Source organism: Micropterus salmoides, unplaced genomic scaffold (genome assembly GCF_014851395.1).
Source record: "Micropterus salmoides isolate LMB-PRFRI ecotype aquatic unplaced genomic scaffold, ASM1485139v1 Ms_hic_scaffold_17, whole genome shotgun sequence".
Lineage (NCBI taxonomy): Eukaryota > Metazoa > Chordata > Actinopteri > Centrarchiformes > Centrarchidae > Micropterus > Micropterus salmoides.
The window spans coordinates 9,945,906-9,967,644 of NW_024040817.1; the positions used below are offsets into that span (position 1 = coordinate 9,945,906).

Consider the following 21,739-nt stretch of genomic DNA (forward strand, 5'->3'; position numbering starts at 1 on the left):
AACAGGTTAGTCACACCTCTAACATTTTTCTTACAATTCTCTTGTATAGACTGTCCTACTCATTAACTCTTACTTCTTTCCCTAGGTATTTACCCTACTGATGCCGTACTCGCTATTAGCTCATACTAGTATTTATTGCTGTTCTTACTAGTATCTATTATAGATCTCTTACTGTATTGATGATTGTATGTTGTTCCTGAAATGTAAGTCACTTCAGATAAAAGCATCTGCCAAATGAATAAATGTATTCATCCAACAAAGACACCTCGGTGCTACATGGTGTGTTCCCTAGGTGAAACACTGTGATTTTGCAATCACTCAGCATCGCTCAGCAAGGAGCAACCATAGACACAGTGTGCAGAACACACATACATTTTAAACAAAACAACAACCATGTAGGCAGGGAGAGAGCAAACCAATAGTGAGGTAAGAGCATGGTGCAAAAGATTGTGGAATAAATAAATATTTTTGTGCAGGGGTTGTGTTGGATAGTAAATACACACACAATATATAAACAGTATTGAAATACAGAAGTAACAAATACATAATAATAAGTGGCAGTAAACAGTAGTATGTTACTAGAACTGTTATTTGAACTGTTAAGCTTTTAAAACTAAAGCAGTACTAGTTACCACATTATTGTTAGTAACATTATGTCAATTATGTCACGTGAAATAAAAAATCTCCTGTCTCCATTGGCTGCTAAAGCCAAAAACAAAAAGGCAAAGTATCTTCATGTGTGTGACTACAAACCACATGTGGACATTAACAGAAATGCATTTGTGTTGAAACTAAGAAAAACAACAGTAATGTTAAAGTTAGCTGCTTGGGTACATTGGCTGTTATGCATCCTGTCAGGCAATGTCTATTTGTGTTTATATCAAAACAGTATTGTTAAGATACTAGTCTCAGACTCCTGTTTAACTAACCTTAGTCAGTAATGTACACAAGCATTGCTAGCATGCCAACATTAACAAGCAAGTGCTGGATAAGCTATTAGCTGTTAGCCACCACTTTATCGATTGCTTTTGACTTAAATACATGTAACGCAGTACGATCAATATATATTTTAAACAGCAACACTTACCTTTGTTTCAAAATCCCCAAGTACAAGAAAGCAGAATTACAAGTGGTGCCACAACAGAGGCAGCCATATCTCATTTCTTTCCTGTTTTCAGACCCCGTGACGATGACGCTGTATTGTGCTCCAGCCAATCACAGATTGAACGTCACAGTCCTGCTCGGGAAGCAGCGAATCAGCGGCCGTGAATGTCTCCACCGCAGGGAGCAGCGGTGGACAGTCAAACACACGAAATTACTGACATGGGTGGTTTATGAGGACACAGGAAAATATTTAATATCAACTGTCCCTTTATTCAGTAACTTATACCCCAGTAATTGTTGAGTCTCTTAGGAAACACTGTTTTTAAATGCTTTTATTCATAAAGAACATACAATAGAAAATACTCACAACCTTGGCATCCGTACTCTAAAGGACTGGGGTTAATATAACCAAGACATACATGAAGGGACAGTATTTAACTTTCTTTTTTTATACAATACCTGGTGGTTATGCAAAACACTCAAAGTCTCAGAAGACGCTTTGGATGAAATAGCATGTCTAAAATCCTCAATCCTCAAATTCTTTTGCTCAATTCAGTGTGTTCAGAGAAGGACTAGACCTTTAAAGTAAAATTATCTGTTGAGCAGTGTGTGTTGAAGCAAGGTTTTTTGTGTGAATTGATCTTGTAGATTTTGCCATGGTTTGTTGGAGAAGCCTCTCAAACAGCAATTCCACCAGCTATAGATATAAAGGAACCATCCACAGCGTATTAAAAACTGCAAAGGTATTGGGTCTGGAAATAAACGTGGGCTTTTTCACTGACAAACTGAATCCAAATCATGGCATTGATTAAATCTGTTGAGCACAACACACAATGTGTGTTGAAGGAAGTTTGTGCGTAAATTGATCTTGTACATTTTACCGTGACTTGGAGAAGCAATTCTACCCACAGAAATGGAGGAAAAATCCACAGTGTATTAAAAGGGTATTAAAATCTGTAAAAATATTGGGTCTGGAAATAAGCATTGGCTGTTTCACTGACAAACTGAATCCAAATTATGGCATTGATGAAACTAAACTGTTAATTTGCCAGTGAACACCTACATTACAAAAAGCCCAGTTTCCGTTTGTCTTCTGGGGTGGACATTTGCTCACCGACACCAACAGAAATAAAAAAATGTTCCCCATTATAGCTCAAACAAGAACAAAATAACCCCGAAAAAACTTTCACAGGAATTTAACGAATCATAACACGTGGAAGGAAAAAAGTAGCCATGATAAGCAACCATTCACTGGATAAAACACCAAAGGACAGCTACGTGTCCTGCTGAGGAGAAGTAAAAAGTCCGAATGCTGAGCTGAGTCTTGCATCTCACCTACACAAACACTGCATTTGAAGATCTCTAAATCCTGATCAATGTGGTTTAGGAAGTATGACTTTCTTGGCAGTTCAAGCACACTGTATTTATGTATGTGAGATTTATTCCGTCCATTGATGTTTATTGGGCTATGTTTTGAATGAACATTTCAGTTTATTTACAAACATTTACACCACAAGCTGATGTTGCACCAATAAAGCTCATTTCATCACTCTGAATCCCCATTGTCCTCCTCGTCAGGTATAAATGGCGGGTCACTGGAAGTCTGCTTCGCCGTCCCTCCGTCTTTCCTCGTCTTTAGATGCAGCTCTCTGACGGTGAGGATGCGGATGAGCATGGCTTCCATGGTGCTATCATCCAGAGGGGTGGAGGAGAACCACAAGGGGCTGTTGGGGACGCAGCAGCGCTCGGGGTGAAGGTAGAACAGGTTGGTGCGCTGCTTGACCGACTCCGAGCTGGATGGCAGACAGTTGTTAATGTCAACATAGGAACCAGGGGATTGAGGAGACCAATGTGCAGCACTAAGTTTCAGTTTAGTCTCACGTGTATGATAGAAACATTAAAAAGGAACTTGGTAGGACAAGACAGTCGAAGAAAAGCCAGTGGGTATAAATAATAAATGGACTGTACTTGTATAGTGCTTTTCTAGTCTTCATGTCACATTCACCCTATTCACAGACTGGCTGGCTGTGTGATGCCAGAAGGAAGACACCACCTGCTCATCAGAAAGGTAGCAATTTGGATACAGTGTCTTGCCCAAGGACACTTCAACACGCAGGGTGGGGGAAGCCACAGCCACCCCACATAGGCTTGGGCAAAGTTACAGTTTTTAAAAAAGTGGCAATACGGGAAATGAGAGTATCATACAAACAATATCCTTTACAGCCCAAGACAAGTTCCAACAGCTAGTTAAGCAGCCACCTTATTACAGAATGAGTTGAAGTAAGCAGATGACTTCAAACAGCCGAGACATTTAAGAGTTCAGTGTGGTACTATACTCACCACTTGGAGAGGTAGAACTCGTACAGTCTGACTGGACAGCGGAGAGGGTTCTCTGTGTTCTCCATCATCTCCAGAACATCGTCTTTACTCTCCTCCTCCTTACGCTTCTTTGCCGGAACCTCTGGATCTGAAGAGGAAACAGTACACAAATACATTTACAGCATTTCTACTATAAATCTATTTCAGGTAAATGTTGTGGTAGCACTTTTTAACACAGAACTGCAGGTAAATATATTATTAATGAAAACTATACTTGGAATAACACTAAGGGGCTTTCCTATTGCCTTCTCAGACGGCTCTGCAACAAACCAAATAGATCGAAAATTAATGAAATAATTATCTCTTGTGAGAATTTACCGTCTACAGTGTGTGTTTTTTTAAAACAGCAGACTAAAACTGTCTTATATGCATTATGGTAAAAATTCAGGTTTTAATCAGGTTCAGGACTCTCAATCAAAACTACACAAATGTGCTGCTGCATATGTATTTTGAAGTTTATGCTGGCCTTGGTGCCAATTGCTTTTTCTTTATGTAAAATTTAATGGTTCAGATTTTTAGATTTTTCTGCAATATCTCCAAAAGTTTCATGATCATTTTGTGCAGCTTTTCAGCACACAATCAGGTAATGTGAATGATCTTTTGCAAAACATTTCTGCATGTAAATTGCTTGACTTCCTCAAAACCATTTATATAAAAGCAAAGAATTTGTGATGGTTAAAATACAAATTTGAGGATTCCAATGTAAGAGGACTGTTGATGTGTTTTAATATTTTAAAGTCTATGTTATTACGTTAGATGTTGGTATGGAACAAACAAACTCTCAGCCACTTTGGTACCTGGCTCTGCCTCATTTATGGATATCGGGGGGTAGAAGCGCAGGAAGGTGGTCTTGGTGTTGTTCTGGTTGGTTTTGGTGCAGCGCATGACATGGGCGAAGGACAGCTGGCGGTGCTGCTCCACCGTGGTGAAGCCAAAGTACTTGCAACAGAAGAAGAGCAGAGTGTTGAGGAGGACATGGGAGAGTACGCTCCCAACTGTTTACAGTCCCACAGGAACTCCTCCTCCACCCTTGAATGGATATAACCTGCAAAGAGGGAGAGGGACCGGTTTCAAATCTGGAAAAATGTGGGTATGTTTGTGTAAAACAGAAACTGACAAGAATACAAACTGAATATTTGACGAAACAAAATGTAACATTTATAACTCACCACTTGATGTGACTGAGGGCTTGAAAACTCTCAGCATATTAGTGAACTCAGTGGAGAACTTGTTGTAGAACCGATCCATGAATATGTTCTCCACACGACCGTTCTCAAACAGGTACTACAGAGAGACAAAAGGTTACAATGAGAATACCTGCCATATTTTTTCCTACAATATATTATTTTGTTAGTTGTACTTGAGCAAAGCACAATTGCTGGCCATCCAATTATTACTGTTAAAATCATTGTCAAGTTTGGACTTGAGCGAATGTGTGAAAAGTGGTGATGTTCACAGTCGGTATGTTTGATTTTGATATGATGGGGACTGTTCAGAGATGTTTGTCCATCTTTTTTAGGGTTTTTACCCAGGGGGGTCTGTTTTAACTGCACCGTGCCAAGTCAAGCTGTGATGATGTGTTTCTACTGCAGCCTCAGCAGAAGATAACAAGCAGAGCCGTGCTGCTTTGGTTCTGCTTGGTTTCGGCTCCAACTACAGCTAATCCGTGATGGTCCACGCCCCTTAGCCGTGTCATCAGTAGCTAAACCTGTGTATCTGTGCGGGAACTGGAGAGAAAGCTCAGTTTTCTCTCTGTAGTCAGCTCTCATACTTTTTTCATGTCTTCACGAAACTGTGTGTTTTGCTGATTAATATCACTCCTGTGTTCTGTATGTACTTTCACATATCAGCATTATTCTACTGTTTAGTGATCACTTTCAGCCATATTGGATCTCTGTTATGTTACTGCTAGTGTGTACCAACTTTTCCTGCTATTGTAGCTTCACATGAAAACTTATCCAGTGGAAAATTTTCATGGAAGATGGTGGGATGCTTTTATTGTGAAAAGTTATAGGAAATACAATGTGTCAGCAAATTAGCGTTGCTCTTCTATAATAACAAAAGGTCTAATCAACCAGATATGGAAATATTATGCGCTATTCGGTACAGAAAAAGTGAGCAGAAAAGGGCTGCAGGCGACACCTACAACACACCAACATGGTTAACAACTTCACCTTGCTGTGCCGGGCAGTGGAAAAAACATGCGCACTTTGCAGGCATGGCTTGACTGCTTGTGGCCGTTCACTGACCCCACTTATGTGTTGTGTATAACAAATATCTTGCCTGTTGAATGCCGAGGCAGAGGTAGAACAGGCTGTCGGGGGAGTAGGGCTCTCCATTCGGTCGTTTCACCTCAGTGATAAAGCAACAGAGGCCATAGCTCAGCTCAGCAGTAGTAGAGCGAAGAACGTCCTCCTTCAACTCCATGGGACGGGCTGAAATCAAGATGAGGAAATCTTTATTTGTTTTTGATGTGCAATGTCAAACTTTATATAAAGAATCTGTGCAAAGACACACAAGACAACATAAGAATATCACAGTGACAACAATAAAAACATTCCACTTTCATAACAAATAATTACTGCTCGTAAACTTGGGTCAAGTAACCGGACTTTTAAAGTCCGCTTTAGTGGTTGTATTTACTGTATATCCAAACTTACAACCAAAGCGTGGTTTCTCCAGGTTGGGTTGAGTTTGCCTCCACTGGATCCATCGCTTCCAGGCATCAACGCCGTACTGACTCTTCAGTTTTGGCACGTCTAAAGGCACAACCTTGTTGAAAGGAGCTCTTTGAGACGACGCTTCAGCTGCCTTAGATGTTCGTTGTGACTTACGACCCTTGGACAAAGTGGAGACACAGAGGAGGGTGAGTCACGGATATGACCACTGTGAGACAAAGTGATGTGAGCACATGGTAGGCAAATACCAATCAGATCTTTAAATGCACAAGCAGCATCTTATTTCTTTTCCCAGGCACTTACCTTCTTTTCTCTGGCTTTCCTGTGAGCTTGTCGTCGTCGTGGAACAGCAGGCGGAGGGCTCGGGATCTCTGGGAATGCTCTCTGAGCCGAGCCATATTCTCCAGAGTTTCTAGCAATGACACCAGATGAAACATTAGACCAAGCACGCCAAACCAAACCAGTGTTTGGAGGTTGTTGATGTCATTTAGGACTTTTTTTTTTCCTGGCCGCACATGCAAAACAAAATGTATAATTAAACTCCTATTAAATACAGGTCAAGGTGGAGATGAAACTCAAACAACCTTCATGCACTTAACAAATCTGTACATCTGCTCACCAACAGTGAAGTCAGCTTCGATGTCCATGGCAGGGGGTGCTAGAGGTGGGGGCTCGGCGTAAGGCTCACTGGACATGCCCACAGGAATGTCTAGAATCGGGTTGAGCTTCTCAGGGGCGAACGGTTGACTGGGAGACCTGAGACCTGTGTCGGAAGATGCTTCCTCCCAGTTGTTGAGGAAACTGGCCAAGTCGTCCGTGTCCAAGTCGTCACTGTAGTTACTGGCGTGGTCTGTGAAACATACACAAGGGGAACTCGTCAGGCGGTGAAAAACATTTTTCTCATATTAAAAACATATATTAAAAACAACTTGAAGACATTTGAGGGAAAGAAATTGACGTAACATTGAAAAAGTAAAAGGTCATGGATAAAATCCTAATATGCAGTACACAAGAGACTGTACATCCGGTTGTCATATTATTTTATAACCATATGATTAAAATATTATTTAAAACAACTGTGGAAAAAAGCAGACTGGCTGCAATCTGAAGTGAATAAAAACATTTTAAAAAGATGGTCTTTGCTATACTGACTAAAAATCATTAGAAATATGCAGTAAGTATCGAAGTACTGGCTCATTGTTGACATGATCATTAATTGGTAAATGCTCCGTATTTGTATAGCACCTTTCTAGTCTTTTCTACCACTTAAATCTCTTTTACACTACATCTGAATTCACACACATACACTGAGCCCAAATGCTCAAACAGAAACAAACATTCACACACATTTATACACTGACGTCAAACAGCCACCAGGGGAAATTGGGGATTCAGTATCTTTTCAAGGACACTTTGACATGCAGTCTGGGGGAGCCGGGGATTGAACAGCCAACCTTCCGACTAACCCGCTCCATCTCCTTAGCCAGCCGCCAATCACCCGTTCTTAGACCTCTAAAAACGTGTTTTACCCTCGTCTTTGCTGACTGACTGTAGCAGCACTCTCGATTGTTGTCCAGTTTTATAAAACCATTATTTCTGTTTCTCTTACCAAATGTTGCAGGTGCTTCTTGTCTCTCTTTCTCCACCACTTTCTCCTTTGTTCTCTTCTGTTTGTCATTCTTCTCCTCTTCTTCTGCAACCATCTCAGCCATGAGGATGAGCTCCGCCTCGAAGGGGTCAGACGGTATCTTCTCTTTGATCTCCTGGATGGTTTCTACGATGCGTTCAGCGCTGTCCATTGTCACAGGAAGGAACATGGGCACAGGCAGCTGTAGTGGACAGAGTAAGAATTTAATGAGGACGAATACACTGAATGTTAACTGTTTCAGAGTGTTGTGTTGTCTAATATACAGTTTTCATTTTGTAATCCTTCACTTTAGGAACTGTTCACACAAACACTAAAGCCAGAGTTGGTTGTAGTGCGTTTGACGTACCGGTACTGGCAGGCCCACAGGTCTGGGTGTACACTGGCTGTACATGTTCATGGGTACAGGAACATATACCGGCACTGGGATAGGCACAACCATGATTTTAGGGAAAGCATCATCTACAGAGAGGGGGGAGAAAAAGGAAGGGAGTTCTTAAATTGTGATGATTTACTAAATGCTTCAATATGAGCAAGGATAGTGTCCTCACTTACGTATAAGTATTTAGTCTGGATATAGACACAAACATTTAGAGCCAGCACATTCAAAAGTTGTTCAAATCCGTGACTTAAGATAGGACTGAGCTTCAAACTTGAGTGGAGAACAAATGCAAGACCACCACATAGCTTGGTATTTGCTGGGAAAAAACCCATCACATAAAAAAATTGAAAAAAAAACAAAACACACAAACATCTTATTGGGTCATATTGCCAACTAATGTTATGAATTATTCTATTTGCTTGTCAAAGAACTAAAACTTCCAAGAATGCTGAGTATATCCCTTTATGAGTAGGGGAAAACAGAACTGAAAAACTGAAACTGAAATAGGACAAACTCACTATATCAATATAGAAACGATGATCGAATATCAAATACAAAAACCAGCAATGTCATCTGCGATTAGTGTGTTAGTCTGTCCTGCCCCTGCAGGTTAACAGACAGCTGTAGAGCACAGATGCTGTTACCACAGAAGCACGGTGTCTGTGTGTCGCTTTTACCTGTCTGTGCTTCAACATCGGCTGTCTGTGTTTTACAGGAGACCCCTTTGTTCTGCACCAGCGGTCTACAGAGCAGAGCCTTGTTCTTCAGGATTTTGGGGCCAGGAGGAGGATAAGTTTTCACTGGATCTGTCTGAATACTGATCTGAAGGACAAACAAAAAACAGAATAATATGTACCGACTGATCGTGAACCAAAGTTCCATTGTTTTGTTGATGTCAATTGTCCTCTTGTCATCTTGATCCCAAATTTGAGTTAAACTTGGGCTGGCTAAGTGTTTTTACACATCCCACAGCATCGTTTTGTAAAATAAATGTGCTTCCTTCTGTTGTACTGTGCAATACATGTTTTTGTGAACTTCTTTATTGATTTTTAAGTAATTGCAAACAAACGAACAGACAGCTTGGTCATATTTCACATAAAACAGTTCAGAGGCCTGTGCTACGAAGCTGGATTTGACCTTAGCGAGGAACATTCAGGTTTAACCCTGGGTTCTCAGTCTTACAACAAGGTTAATTTCTTACCAGGGTACATAACAATGGTAATGCTGATTGGATAACCTGCTTTGGTGATCAATGCCATAAAAGCACCACCTCCTGACCAATTAGTTCTCTTGGAAAATGACGATGGGATGACTGGACTGTTTTTTATACTTTTACGTATGCTGTGGGTGATGTGGAAATACTTTGTATTCAAGACTGACTAAAGCACCGAAGCCTTGTACTTGACATGACAGTAAACCTACTTTCTTACCGCTTTAAAATATGTTTTTATATTTACTTCTTATTTGCTTCCAAGTATGTTTCACACATCCTGTCAGAGCCATAAAAAAAATAAAATAAAATATTGTTCTTTTTTGTTATGCTAAATATGACGAGCATATATTTTGGTATTCAAATTAAGATTTTCTTATTTATTATAACTTAAAGTAGAAACTTTAATGACTCTGGTCACGATTAGAAGTGGGCGTTTACAGGCGATGCAACCTGGCAGTTGCAGGTTGTCGCAATGTACTTCCACCTTTTGCCATTTGGGCATCGCGCAGGTTATGCGGGTGAGTTTTCAGTAAATGTTGAACTGAAGTCGTGGTTAAAATAGAGTCTTTCGAACACAATTGGAGCACTTTCTATGAATGGATTTTTCATTTTGTTGCTTTATGAAGTTAATTTAGAGCAATGTTTGGAAAATGTTTGAGTGCGTTTAATAAATCAGTGGGATTTTAGAAGTGACGAGAAGTTCTTGAAAGTGAGTCGAACGACCACTTATTCAGTGCCCAAAGCTTTTAATCTCAATATGCACACAGCCACACAGCCGCTGCAGCTGAAGGGATAAGGCTAACATTGTCCTACACACCAGATTACATCTAAGCAACACATTAAATTAATGAAACAAAAATGTAATATAGTCAGATCTACTTGAGCCCCAATGAAGGGCAGAGACAATATAGGCCCGTAAACTTAAGCATTCCCATATGCGTGATTTTCTGTCGTCCTGCATTTGACTAGTTTCTTTGAGCCTAGTCGAATGTAAAGCACTGCCTCACAAAGCAGAAATGTATACATTAATAATGAATCTTACTGTATATAAAATACATAAACGCCAACTTACATGTCCAGTCTTCTTTGATTGAAAGACAGAGACTGTGCCTGTGGAGACAATGACAAAATATGATACCTCAACAATAACACCGGCAAGATGTTTGACATATAGTACATAATAATTGCATCTGTGTGTGTTCTTTTGGTTTGTACTTTGCTGGGCAGATATGTCAGAAGCATTGGATTTCCCTGTTGGAGTGCCTGCAAGCGAGATGACATTGGCGATGACAGGTGTGGGCTCCCCTGTTTCTGTAGTACAAACACCAGGAACACAGAGGAGTCAGGGGGTCTATTACGGAACAATTTCTTAACTGTATAATTATAAAATCAGGATTGAAACCACAACACAGAAAAAATTATAAAGAGAAATGGCAACAATAATTCGCACCTCTGAGAACCTCGCCCTGCGAAGCCACTTTATCGCAGCAGAACTGAAGCAGACAAAGCAGGTCACAGAAGTGTTTGACCTCTCCCAGCATGGGAAGACTCTGCTTCAGTTTCCCTTTGCGGCCGCAGGTGTCACACTTTGCAACCTGAGACAAAACAACAAGTAAACGTTTAGCTATGGCAGAGCGGGATCATCGCCATTTTTAGTGCAACTACGATTTTAATATATGCACTGAGGCTTGCTTACATGGCAGAAGAGCATGGTGTATTTGGACCTGCACTCCTCAGAGCAGAACTCCTCAGTCGAGCCTCCATACTGTGCTGTCACCAGCTTCTGGACACACAATGGCAGTAGACGCAGGAGTGACAGTGTCTCCCCCAGTTTTTAGTCAGGTCATGTCGAAAGAGGAGCTTACAGCCTGGGAGGAGAGAAGAGAGACTCAGGGACAGTGCAGTTTCACGCCTCTTCAAGATACAAAGGTGTTGTGCAAAAAAGGGAACAGAAGAACTTGTAAATAAATATATATGCAAATTTCATGTGTAGCTCTGCCGAGGAGAAGTAAGACATTTCACAAACCAAGATACAAAACCCCGTCATATCAAACTATCTCCTTACCGTCGCTGCAGAAGAAACAGTCTTTGTTGTTGATTCTCTTGGCGTCTCTGGTGATCTTTTCAATCTTACAGTATTCACACAGGCTTGTCACAAAGTTGGCTTTCTTGAACTCCTGGGCACAGTCCATGTTACACACGAAAACAACCTTGTCCTGCACACAGAGAATCACGCACAGATATGTCAGAGAGTGCACGTAACATTTTATCAACTAACAAGGCTACTAATGTGAATATCTTTAATCAATTCTCTAGTTTATTTAGTTCTTTTTCTCTACTATTTTTTAACGACTGACACTGAAAGGTTGTTGTTCAATGAAAACTCCAGCAACAACAATGGAAAGACACTCAGTTACCAGTTTATTAGGTACACCTAGCTTAATCTAATGCAGTGGTTCTCAAACCGTTTCATGTCAAGGACCCCTAAACTGACACAAATTAGACCATGGACCCCCATTTAATTTTGTCCCAGGATTACCCACCTGATAGGATTCCCCTTTTGCTGGGGACCCACTCAAGTAGCCCTGGGGATCCCGGACCCCACTTTAAGAACTTCTGATCTAATGCAGTCTAATATACAAGAGTCCTGTAATAAATCCTATGTTCATGAAGGTTACATGTAAACATAAGGTAGATTCTTGCCTAATTCATTCACACACACAAATCACAAGGTAGAAGTTAAAAGGGGTAAATTGTCCCTGCTGAGCTTAACTGAACTGTCTGTCGCTGTTCTGAAGAAAGTGCTGGCAACTGCACGGGTCAGTGCGCTCCCCAACATTCACACTTCTCCTCATCTGAGCATGGGCAACAAGGCTTTTGCACAAAGACCGTTATGAAGGTAGACTTTATTGCAGGACTGTTACATTAGACTAGGTGTACCTAATAAACTGGCAACTGAGTGTAGTCCAGGACTTTATCCTTTTTTATGTATTTTAGAGTCATATCAAAATGTTTTGGATAAATTAAACCAAAGATCAAAGACCTAAATCTGTAGCCATCAGTCTGAAGTGTCTCCAATCACTCTGACCAGTTATTTATGCAACACTGAAGGTTTAACTCCAACTGCCTGTCTTGGGAATATAACCCACAGTTTAGGCTGAGAGACAAAAATCTTGTTTTAAACCCACACACAACTTACCTTGATCTGGATGAGCTCGGGTTTAAAAGTTATGCTGCGGGCACACTGGGAGCAGTTTAGTTTCTGGGGTCCTTTGGGTGCGTCTTGCTGAGGTTGGGTAGGAGTAACAGCCTGAACCTCAGATCCAGCTGGCAACTTGGTAAAAACGTTCACCTGTTTCTGGGACTTCTTGAACTTGTCCTATGACACACAAAAAACAATACAAGAATCTTGAGTGAAACCAGTACGAGAAAGGTTCATTTCTACTGTAGAGTAAACAACAATACTGAGATTATTAAAATTAAAAATAAATTAAATTAAAACAGCAAAACACAAAGTGTGTGTCCTCCACAAATGAATACTTCAGAATCTGAATCAGCTTTATTGCCAAGTAGGTTTACACACACACAAGAAATTAGCTTTGGTATCTTTGTGCATAACAATAAACATAGTTGGTAGAAAATATGAGACAGTAAGTACTGCAGGTGAAGAATCTTAAATATAAAACTGACAATATAAAAAATAAATGAATAATATACATATAATATAACAACCATATTTGTACAATATGGTTGTTATTTAAATGACAAAACTTCCTCAGCTACCACTTGAGTTCCTGGGAGATGATGGTGCCAAAGAAGAGGAAGGACTCCACAGTGTCGACTATCGAACCACACAGGGTGACTTAACAACCACTTTGATTTGAGCTGCATTTGTAAGGTCAGCCCCCTAAAGGTCGATGACTCAAGTTGTCATAAGACGCAGAGTCGACTCACATTTTATCAATCAGCGTCAGAGAACTATTAACATCAACAGTATCCAATTGTACAAGCAGTCGATATTGACTAGCAGCTACATACAGCATGCTAACGTCGATAGCGTTGATCAAATCTGTTGTAAGTGAGTGTGTGTGTGTGTGTGTGTGTGTGTGTGTGTGTATGAGAGAGGCAGGGAGGGGCTGAGCGAATCAATGAAAAAAAGATATCACCCATTTAAAAAGTAAAGAAAAAAAAAAAAATAGACAATCACTATGTGACAGTCAGTCCTGATACTTATGCGGGTCTGTACTAATAAATCAATGTTAAGGGAAACACTGCTCTCAGCTCCGTTGCTGACTGTCAATTAAACTACTTCTGAACCAGTACCTGGTACAGTGTGACTGACAGCAGGAGAGACGTGCCTCAGTGCACTAGGATTTTATAACTGAAATATGAGCAGGAGGCACACTTTCAATTTCTCTGACTGTGTGGAAATCTGATGTTTTCACTTTTCATTTACATATATAGGCTGATTTAGGAGTTGAACTCTGCTGAACTGACACCAACTGAGCAGAGAGTGAATGACTCATTTGTAGATAAGGTGTATTGGAGAAATACCATCAGTAATAATGTCTTTAGTCAAACAAAAACTATCTATAAATTGAGAAAAAGCACAAGCACATGACATAATTTAATAAACCAATCTTCGAACCTACTTCACACCTTGATTGGTCAGTTATGTGGAGGCGAGAAAGGGGCCACGGTGTGAGCTCTCTCTTTACCATTCTTCACACCACAAATTTCACTTTTTATTTGAACAACCAGGTGGAGAAACTACAAATGTCTTTGAGGACAAGACGTCTTATGTAACTAGTTCAAATTGAGCATAACCTGACCCTTACAGTCAGTAAACCTCATTACCTGAAAAGCCATGACACAAGGTAGAGTGCAGAAGTTCCTGATGGAGGTATCAGACATGGCCAGGTGGTAGGCCGGTACGGTGTTTTTCCCACAATTATCACAATTCAAACGTGTACCTGTGGAAAAGTTTTTAATTTTTAGTCGTTTTTTTTTGTTTTTGTTTTTTTTTAAGACTGCAGTATTAAATGCTAAAATGAAGGAATCTCGTCCAGTACCTGACGCACTGACAGTCTGGACCTTGAATGCCATCACACAACTGCTGCTACAGAAGAGGTTCACAGAATCATCGCTGTTTTTGATTTCAACCATTTCTGCCAGCAACCGGGTAGTGCGACACATCAGACAAGGCACGGTTGTCTTGGTTTTCTATTATGAGATAAAAAAATTTTTAAAAAAGACAGAATGTAAAGTAAGAAATTGACAGACACTAGAGATGTTTAATACTCTTGTACATTGTGTTAACTCACGCTACACATTTTCTAATCAGCCTTTGTGCACGGCCAGAATATGCAACTTTTAAACTGAATAATTATAATAACTGACCTTGAGTTCACACTCAGGTTATGTTCGTTGTCAATTGCAATAAAGATTATTCAAACAGACAGACTGCATCCTCAACAGTGTTGACAAAAAGAAAGGCAGCCTTACTTTGTGCATCTCAACTATGAACAGAAAGTAAGAAGAAAATAAGAAAGAAGACCAAGACAACATGGTGTCAAGTTCACAGCACAGTCAAGACTAGAACTGTAGCTACAGCATCTAAATACGACTCCAGTAATATTAAATTAAGCCACTACTTTAAAATGGAACTATAGACGGTAGCCATGAGGGAAATCGGACCGCGCAGCTGTTCAAACTGTAAGATAGCTGACCAAAATGTTTGATCCATCTGATCATTCGAGAGCCAGATCATTACATTCAGAGTCATCACTTAAATGACATCTGATTTGGCAGAAATTTGTCTCGACTCTAAAATGTATCAGGCTTTAATCAGTACAGTGTCTGCTTGGCTTAAGGCACATAACAAAAGGACATCTCTCCCTTATATATTTTACAGTTTTAGCTGACATTCTTCAAAAGGAGCAGGTCACGTTTTATGACACCCGAGCCATCAGCTGGGTGCCATCTGCACCAGTCTGACTCAAATTAGTGCGTTTTGTTTTCTTTTTACTGCCAATTTTCATACCTCTTTGTACTTGGCCAGACACTCTGCATTGCACAGAGTTTTGTTGCCGTCTTCCACCTTCAGCATGAGCGGTTTGCTGTGGCAGTAGGAGCCGCAGTTCACGCAGCCGGCCAAGGACAGGTTGTTCACTGTGCGGAAACGGTTAAAGCAGGCGTCACTGCAGATCTGTGGACAGCACCGCTCAGGACCACTCATGTTTGCTCTGCAGAAGAGACGACAAAAGAACAGTGGTTATTTCAGAGATTATCCTTTCATTTACGAAAGTGTAGTTTATAGGGGAATCGAGGTAAAAGGTTCTTACTGTTATATGCTGAATAATTTCACAGGAAAATCCCAAAACCAAAACAGGCCTATATGTCCTGATAAACTGGCTATCAGCCCAGAAAAAAATGTATTCTGATGCGAATACTTTTATTGAAAAACATTTTTTCTTTATTTGTTTATGGCTGGATTTACTATTATTCATTTGTCGATCGAGAAAAATTAATATGCATCTCAACTGAACATCTTCAGGTTTTGGGCATGTTGGTCAGACAAATCTAGAGACTGAAGACATCACCTTTTGAAATATAATTAAAATAATGGGGGATTTTTCACTATTCTTTCACATTTTATAGACAAAATTATTAAAAAGTCACCAAGAAAGTAACTGTCAGGTTAATAGACAATGATTATCATCATTAGTTGCAGCCTTATTCTGTTTTGACTTACAAGCAGTATCTGGTACACATGCTGCAGAGTGACTGTGGTGCTATTGGTTGCGGTGGTTTTTTGACATTGATGTTTTTCTTGTAGTTGAAAGAGGTCAGGCAGGTCTGGCTGCAGAATTCCTTCATGGCTCCTTTAGCATCTGGAGCCAGAATGACGTCCTGAGGCCGGAATATCAACCTGGAAGATCAGAAGAGATAAGATCAATACAAGATCCAATTCCCAGAGTAATTGTCAGTTTGGGACATGACCACAATTAAGATTCTAAAATTAATCTCAAGCAGGAACCTCTGGGTCTGAAAAGTGCTTGAGCAGCATTCTTTCTAATGACAGCAGAGGTCAATTTCTCTCCATTGTAGTCAATGCGAAAATTGCCCTACTTCTCACCAGATTTATTACCTCAGTAAATCCTTATGGATTTGTGGTCTCAGTTGCTAGTTTCAAGCCTTCTTCAATACAGCATTTAGTAAATTATGGTCCCATTAAGAGTAAAATAGATGATAAAGCAGGGATTTTGGGGGGCGTGGCTACCTTGTGATTGACAAGTGGCAGGCTGTCAATCAAGACAGAGGCGAATTGTATCCACATTTAACTTTCCCTTAGGTACATTTTGTTTTAAGCGAACCAAAATAAGCATCCCAATTATTATCACAGTTAATTTGAATTGCTGATGCACATTAGCAGCCAAGCTAGCTAGCGCCACTCTTGTCCAAATACGGTCACTTCTGCTTCCAAAAAACCTAAGCTGGCGACATCTAAAATTGCAAAATTTGAGGCTTTAAAACAGTCGTCCACGTTATGGTTCATTTACCAGTATATAGTATTTTTCCTCTTCACAGAAAATTCCATATTAACTCTCTCAACAGTCACTGGTATGGAAAGGTGACTTTGTTTTTTGTTAACTCACTTTTGGCAGTTGTGGCAGGTCTTTGTGACTCCTTTGACTGTAGTGAGAGATGTGGTGAGGCAGGCAGTGGAGCAGAAGAGTGCTGGGGAGCCTTCCTCTGGAACGCTGTCTGTCCTTTCATCAGGCTCTTCTTGCAATTGGAACAGGACATGTGCAACGCCGAGGGGCTGACGACGGGCAGTGTTTCAGCAGCTGGGGTCACAGAGAAGACCGAGCCGATCCTTAAGTCCTCCTATCAATAACAGAACAATGAGGTCAGCGATGATGCAGTGATTCCTGATCCACCAAATCTTGCCTGAAGATCTGGTATAGTAGGGAATATTTAATCTGGATATATGGGAGGGGGTCATAATATATTCAAGGACTAGGCGTTCACATATTAGCAACAACAGATGTTCTTGTTGAATTGAGTGAGTACCGTTCACTGAGTTAGAATAAATGAATACCTGGAAATTAAAAATGTCAAGGATGTTATAAGATAAAGATGCTGATAAAGTGAGCACTGGTCATCTTGTGGCACCATGTCAAACAAATTGAATGATGAGAAATGTCCTTTATAAAGCTGTCTGTAATACTTAATGCTCCTCTCCAAAACCTGACAGATCAAATGACATCAATGAAAATTAAAAATACATTTGGTCAGATTATTACGATGGTTGTTAAAAGTGTTTTTAAAAAAAAAAAAAAAAAAAAAAAAAAAAACACAAACCTTAATTTCTTCATGCATAAGAGTTGACAAATGAGATAATTTGGAGATCATTTATTACAGTGATCTTATAAGGAAGTAACGTCATGCCCATTTATAATAAATGTTACTAGATCAGGTTGAGTGAGATTGCAGTTGTGACTTTGATGTAAAAGTCACCATGGTACTTATTTAGAGATGTGACCAAGATGTTAAATTGCCGTTGGATTTCTGAAAGGGGCTTAACTTTTAAAATCCTTCTGAAAAGATGTGTTTGTCCTACCTTTGCAGTGTTGGGCTCATCTTTCACGCTAGCTGTAGATGTCGAGGATATTAGAGCATGCTCGTACTCTTCGTCTACAGGTTCATCCTTCACCTTGACCAAAGGTGGTGAAGGAGATGACTTGACAGGCTGATTGGCAGAATGTAAACTTTTCTACAACAGTAACAAACAGAAAGAAAACAAAATTGTTGTTGTTTAGATTAGAATCCAAAACTTAAAAGCCCTAAAGGACATTAAAGCTAGAAATATTTGAAAGTAGCGCAGAAATGTACAAACGGCTTTAACGCTAAGGTTGGACGATATGGCCATAAATGTTATCACAATAAAAGTTTCATATCTTTCAATATCGATAATCATCACAATAAGTATACAATCGTTATTTCTTTCGAGTTTAAAGGCTGATTTTTTTCCCTGAGTGAAAGCTGAAGAGACCTGATGGTTAATTGTGGTTTAAACTCTCCTTTATGGTCAACACTTGAGGCCAAACAGTGGCCAACTTAACAAATCTGAGGCAGAACATTCAAAACAATTATAATAAAATCTTGTCAACAAATATACACGAGTAAAATTAAGTAAAAGCTTTTTCAATCCTTTTCCTCAACAAAATAAACAAACATTTCTTTAATATTTATTGAACATCTGTTATATTGTTATTGAAAAAATATATTGTGATAATTATTGTTATTGTTTTTAATTGTCCTGCCCATTTGACTCTAGCCTGTTTTAATTTCCACACTAAAGTAGATCTTTCTTATACTTACATTGTCCGATAGCTTAACTACTTTCAACCCGTTCATCATGGTGGCAGGAGATGAGCTGTTCCTTCCTACAGCAACATGAGCAACATGTGAATACGGGTGCAAAGCAGGTAATAAAGAAAATACATATATGCAGAAAACAAATCACCCATTGCAGCAGTGGCGTACAAATAACTAGATAAGATCACAGCCAGAAATTTGAGCAAAATCAAAATTTAATCATAACCAGACAGTTTGATTTCTGATTTCTAGTGTCCTGGATTAGATAATACTTTATATAGTACGGAAGTATACATCCCAGCATTTAATGATGAGACGTGTACTTGTCAAAAGTGCCAATGCTGGTAGGTTTGTCTAAGCCATTTCAAGAGCTTATAAGACTCCTTAAGGGAGCTGAAAAACTTGTCTGGTGGGTAAAATTGTGCAAGTGAGATCAGAATTTCATGTTAATTACACACTGTTGGCTTTTCATTTTTACTTCACACCACGCAACATTGCTCTGAAGTCACTCACCTGCACTAGTCGTGGCTTCAGACGATGGAGATGAGCTGGACTGCATCGACTCTACAGCCACTTTGACGTCCTCCTCTGCGGGTGGTGGTGACACAGTGGGTTTCACATCAGTTTCCTCCTTAACAGAGTTACTGTGCTCTGCCTCTGAGGCTGTTCGGGAAATAAGAAAAAAAAAAAAATAGTGTGACTCCATAGAGCAGTGCTTTCAAGAAAATATCTCAACAGGAAAAGCAGGATTTGGTGACTGTGTAGGCGATAGGGGCGGATATTGTTTTAATTTGATCTATTCCAACCCCTTCACCACAATCTCGTCATATTGGTGGTGCTTCCTCCATTGCACAAAATATCCTTACTGCAGGTGTTTTTTAGTGAAGCTAAGCCAAACTTTGGCGTGTTTGATGCAATTTCTGCCTTTTGTGCCTCAATTTATGTTGGAAATGTTTTAATTGATACAAAGGAAAACACAAAATTCAGGTGGCAGGTGACAATTCAAAATATAAAAATATAACAGAATATAATACAGTGCAGCTCTCAGGCTTTAAGATATGTTTTTCCTGTAGATCATCTTTTCTCATGTAATATCGTCCTGCAGAGTCAGCACACTCGCAGGCTTGATTTAGTTCCCTCCTCTGTTTGGCAAAGTAACCTCTTTTTGATTATGCCAGATTTTCACCCTCAATGATAAATTAATTAATTTGATGGAGCTATAAATACTTCGACTTTAATAAAAGTTCCTTTGTTTCAGCAGGTTTTCTGCTCCTGTTCAAAACGTTCAACATTCAAAATCTATTTAATTAATCAACTAACATCACCATTTAAGGAGAATTCATTATGTTTTAAAAGTCCTATACTCTGCTGTGCATTACATAATTGCTCTGCCGATACGGTAGCATCCTCTTCAGGCCATCTGACAGAAACAAAACTCCGTTTGGGACTGCACTGGATGACACAATGAGGTGAACTAAGTGAAAACAATTATGATCAGGCTGAAATCTCACCAAAAATTCACACACAAGCATCTCCAGTAAAGTATAGTTCACGTCCCAAACAGAAGACGTTTATATTGCAAAACTCTACCAGTTACATTACCACTCCATCACAAACTTGCTGCGACTCACAGCCCGAGAGGACGGTTCACCTGATTACTATCACGGCATATACGTTAGCTGGATGGAGAAGATTCACAAATAGGTGTGTGAGCATGTTAAAAGTGTCGATTGCAAGAGTCACTTCCTAATCTTGGGAGATCCCGTGGCATGAGACCATATCAAGCAGCCCTTTTTACACCCGTTGGTTGAGATCGTTTCTCTGAATCTTTAACCCAAAAACTGAGTGATTAACTCATTGAGAAGAAAAACTCCTGTTTTACTTTACCTGTATTTGAAATGACAGGTGACGGGCTGCTGTCCTCTTCCATCAAACTATTCTGCTCCTCCTCCTCTTTCATCTGAGCTTCCTGTTCCACCTGATCCACTGTCCCAATGTCCATCATCTCATCGAGGTCGTCCGCTGTAGAAACCCTCAATTTACAGCCAAGAGACTCCCGTTCAGTGTCAATGTCCTCCTTAGCATCAATGTCTGGGTCCATCTTTTCATCTGTGTTTATCTCATTCTTGCAATCAGAGTCTCATCTATGTTTGAGTTCTCACTGACATCAGGTCCTGTGGGACTTTCCTCTACGCTGTTGTCCTTTGCTCCCACATTTTCTTCTTTACCTCAAACTCTTCCTCAGTTTTACCTCAGTACACTCTTTTCAGACTCTGAGGTGCTACCTGTCTCACCACCTTGAACCAAAACTGTGCTGACTGTCTCTTCTGTCGACAAAGACATCTGTGACGGGGATAGATTTAGAGGGGATGCAGATACAGGACTAGGGACCACAGCTGCCTCCGTTTCTTGACTTTCACCATCTTTTTCAGCAACAAAGTTATTCTCCCCTCCATTTTCAGAGAGTCTAGGAGAAGCCCCGCTAACAAGAATTGGGTCTCCAACATCCCCTGATGATCCTGGCTCTGAAACAGCTTCCATGGACTCTCCGTCCGTCCCCTCCGTTACCTGTGTAAGACAATATTAATTAACATTCTGTAAATTATTTTAAGTTTTTAATTTTGCAAGGTAGTCCAGCATAAAGTGCAATTTAATACAACCATATGTTGAACATGACAGCTATGTTGCAAAATAGGGCTGCGTGATTTGGAGAAAAAGTCATATTGTGATTATTGTGGACAATATTGTGATACAGTCGTAACAGAACAAATGGTCTCTCTGCTTGATTATCAAGGAAAATGCACAAAATACTGACATTCTGAATTGTGTATTTCTCAACTTGAACAAAGTTAAACAATAAACCATATTTATGACAATAACTAGTAAAACAGAACAAGGAGAGCGTGTTGATCACAAGAAGCGGCGGCTAGAGGGAGCAAATATTGGTACGTTGA

At 40.0% G+C, this 21,739-nt stretch overlaps 1 protein-coding gene across 1 annotated transcript; it reads right to left on the reverse strand.

The window, feature by feature from the left end:
• Nucleotides 1–2,527: 2,527 nt before the first annotated feature.
• Nucleotides 2,528–20,973, reverse strand: zmym4.1 (zinc finger MYM-type containing 4, tandem duplicate 1). The gene is given in 31 exon segments (XM_038725437.1): nucleotides 2,528–2,897; nucleotides 3,445–3,571; nucleotides 4,281–4,460; nucleotides 4,463–4,528; nucleotides 4,653–4,767; nucleotides 5,767–5,918; nucleotides 6,144–6,249; nucleotides 6,252–6,321; nucleotides 6,465–6,573; nucleotides 6,781–7,011; nucleotides 7,771–7,990; nucleotides 8,156–8,268; nucleotides 8,866–9,010; nucleotides 10,474–10,511; nucleotides 10,617–10,712; nucleotides 10,852–10,996; nucleotides 11,098–11,186; nucleotides 11,189–11,269; nucleotides 11,467–11,617; nucleotides 12,601–12,780; nucleotides 14,259–14,374; nucleotides 14,474–14,624; nucleotides 15,445–15,646; nucleotides 16,172–16,221; nucleotides 16,224–16,332; nucleotides 17,060–17,153; nucleotides 17,156–17,291; nucleotides 18,028–18,180; nucleotides 18,789–18,853; nucleotides 19,299–19,448; nucleotides 20,673–20,973. Coding segments are annotated over 31 exon segments (4,101 nt in total). The 5' UTR covers nucleotides 20,887–20,973; the 3' UTR covers nucleotides 2,528–2,650.
• Nucleotides 20,974–21,739: the final 766 nt, after the last annotated feature.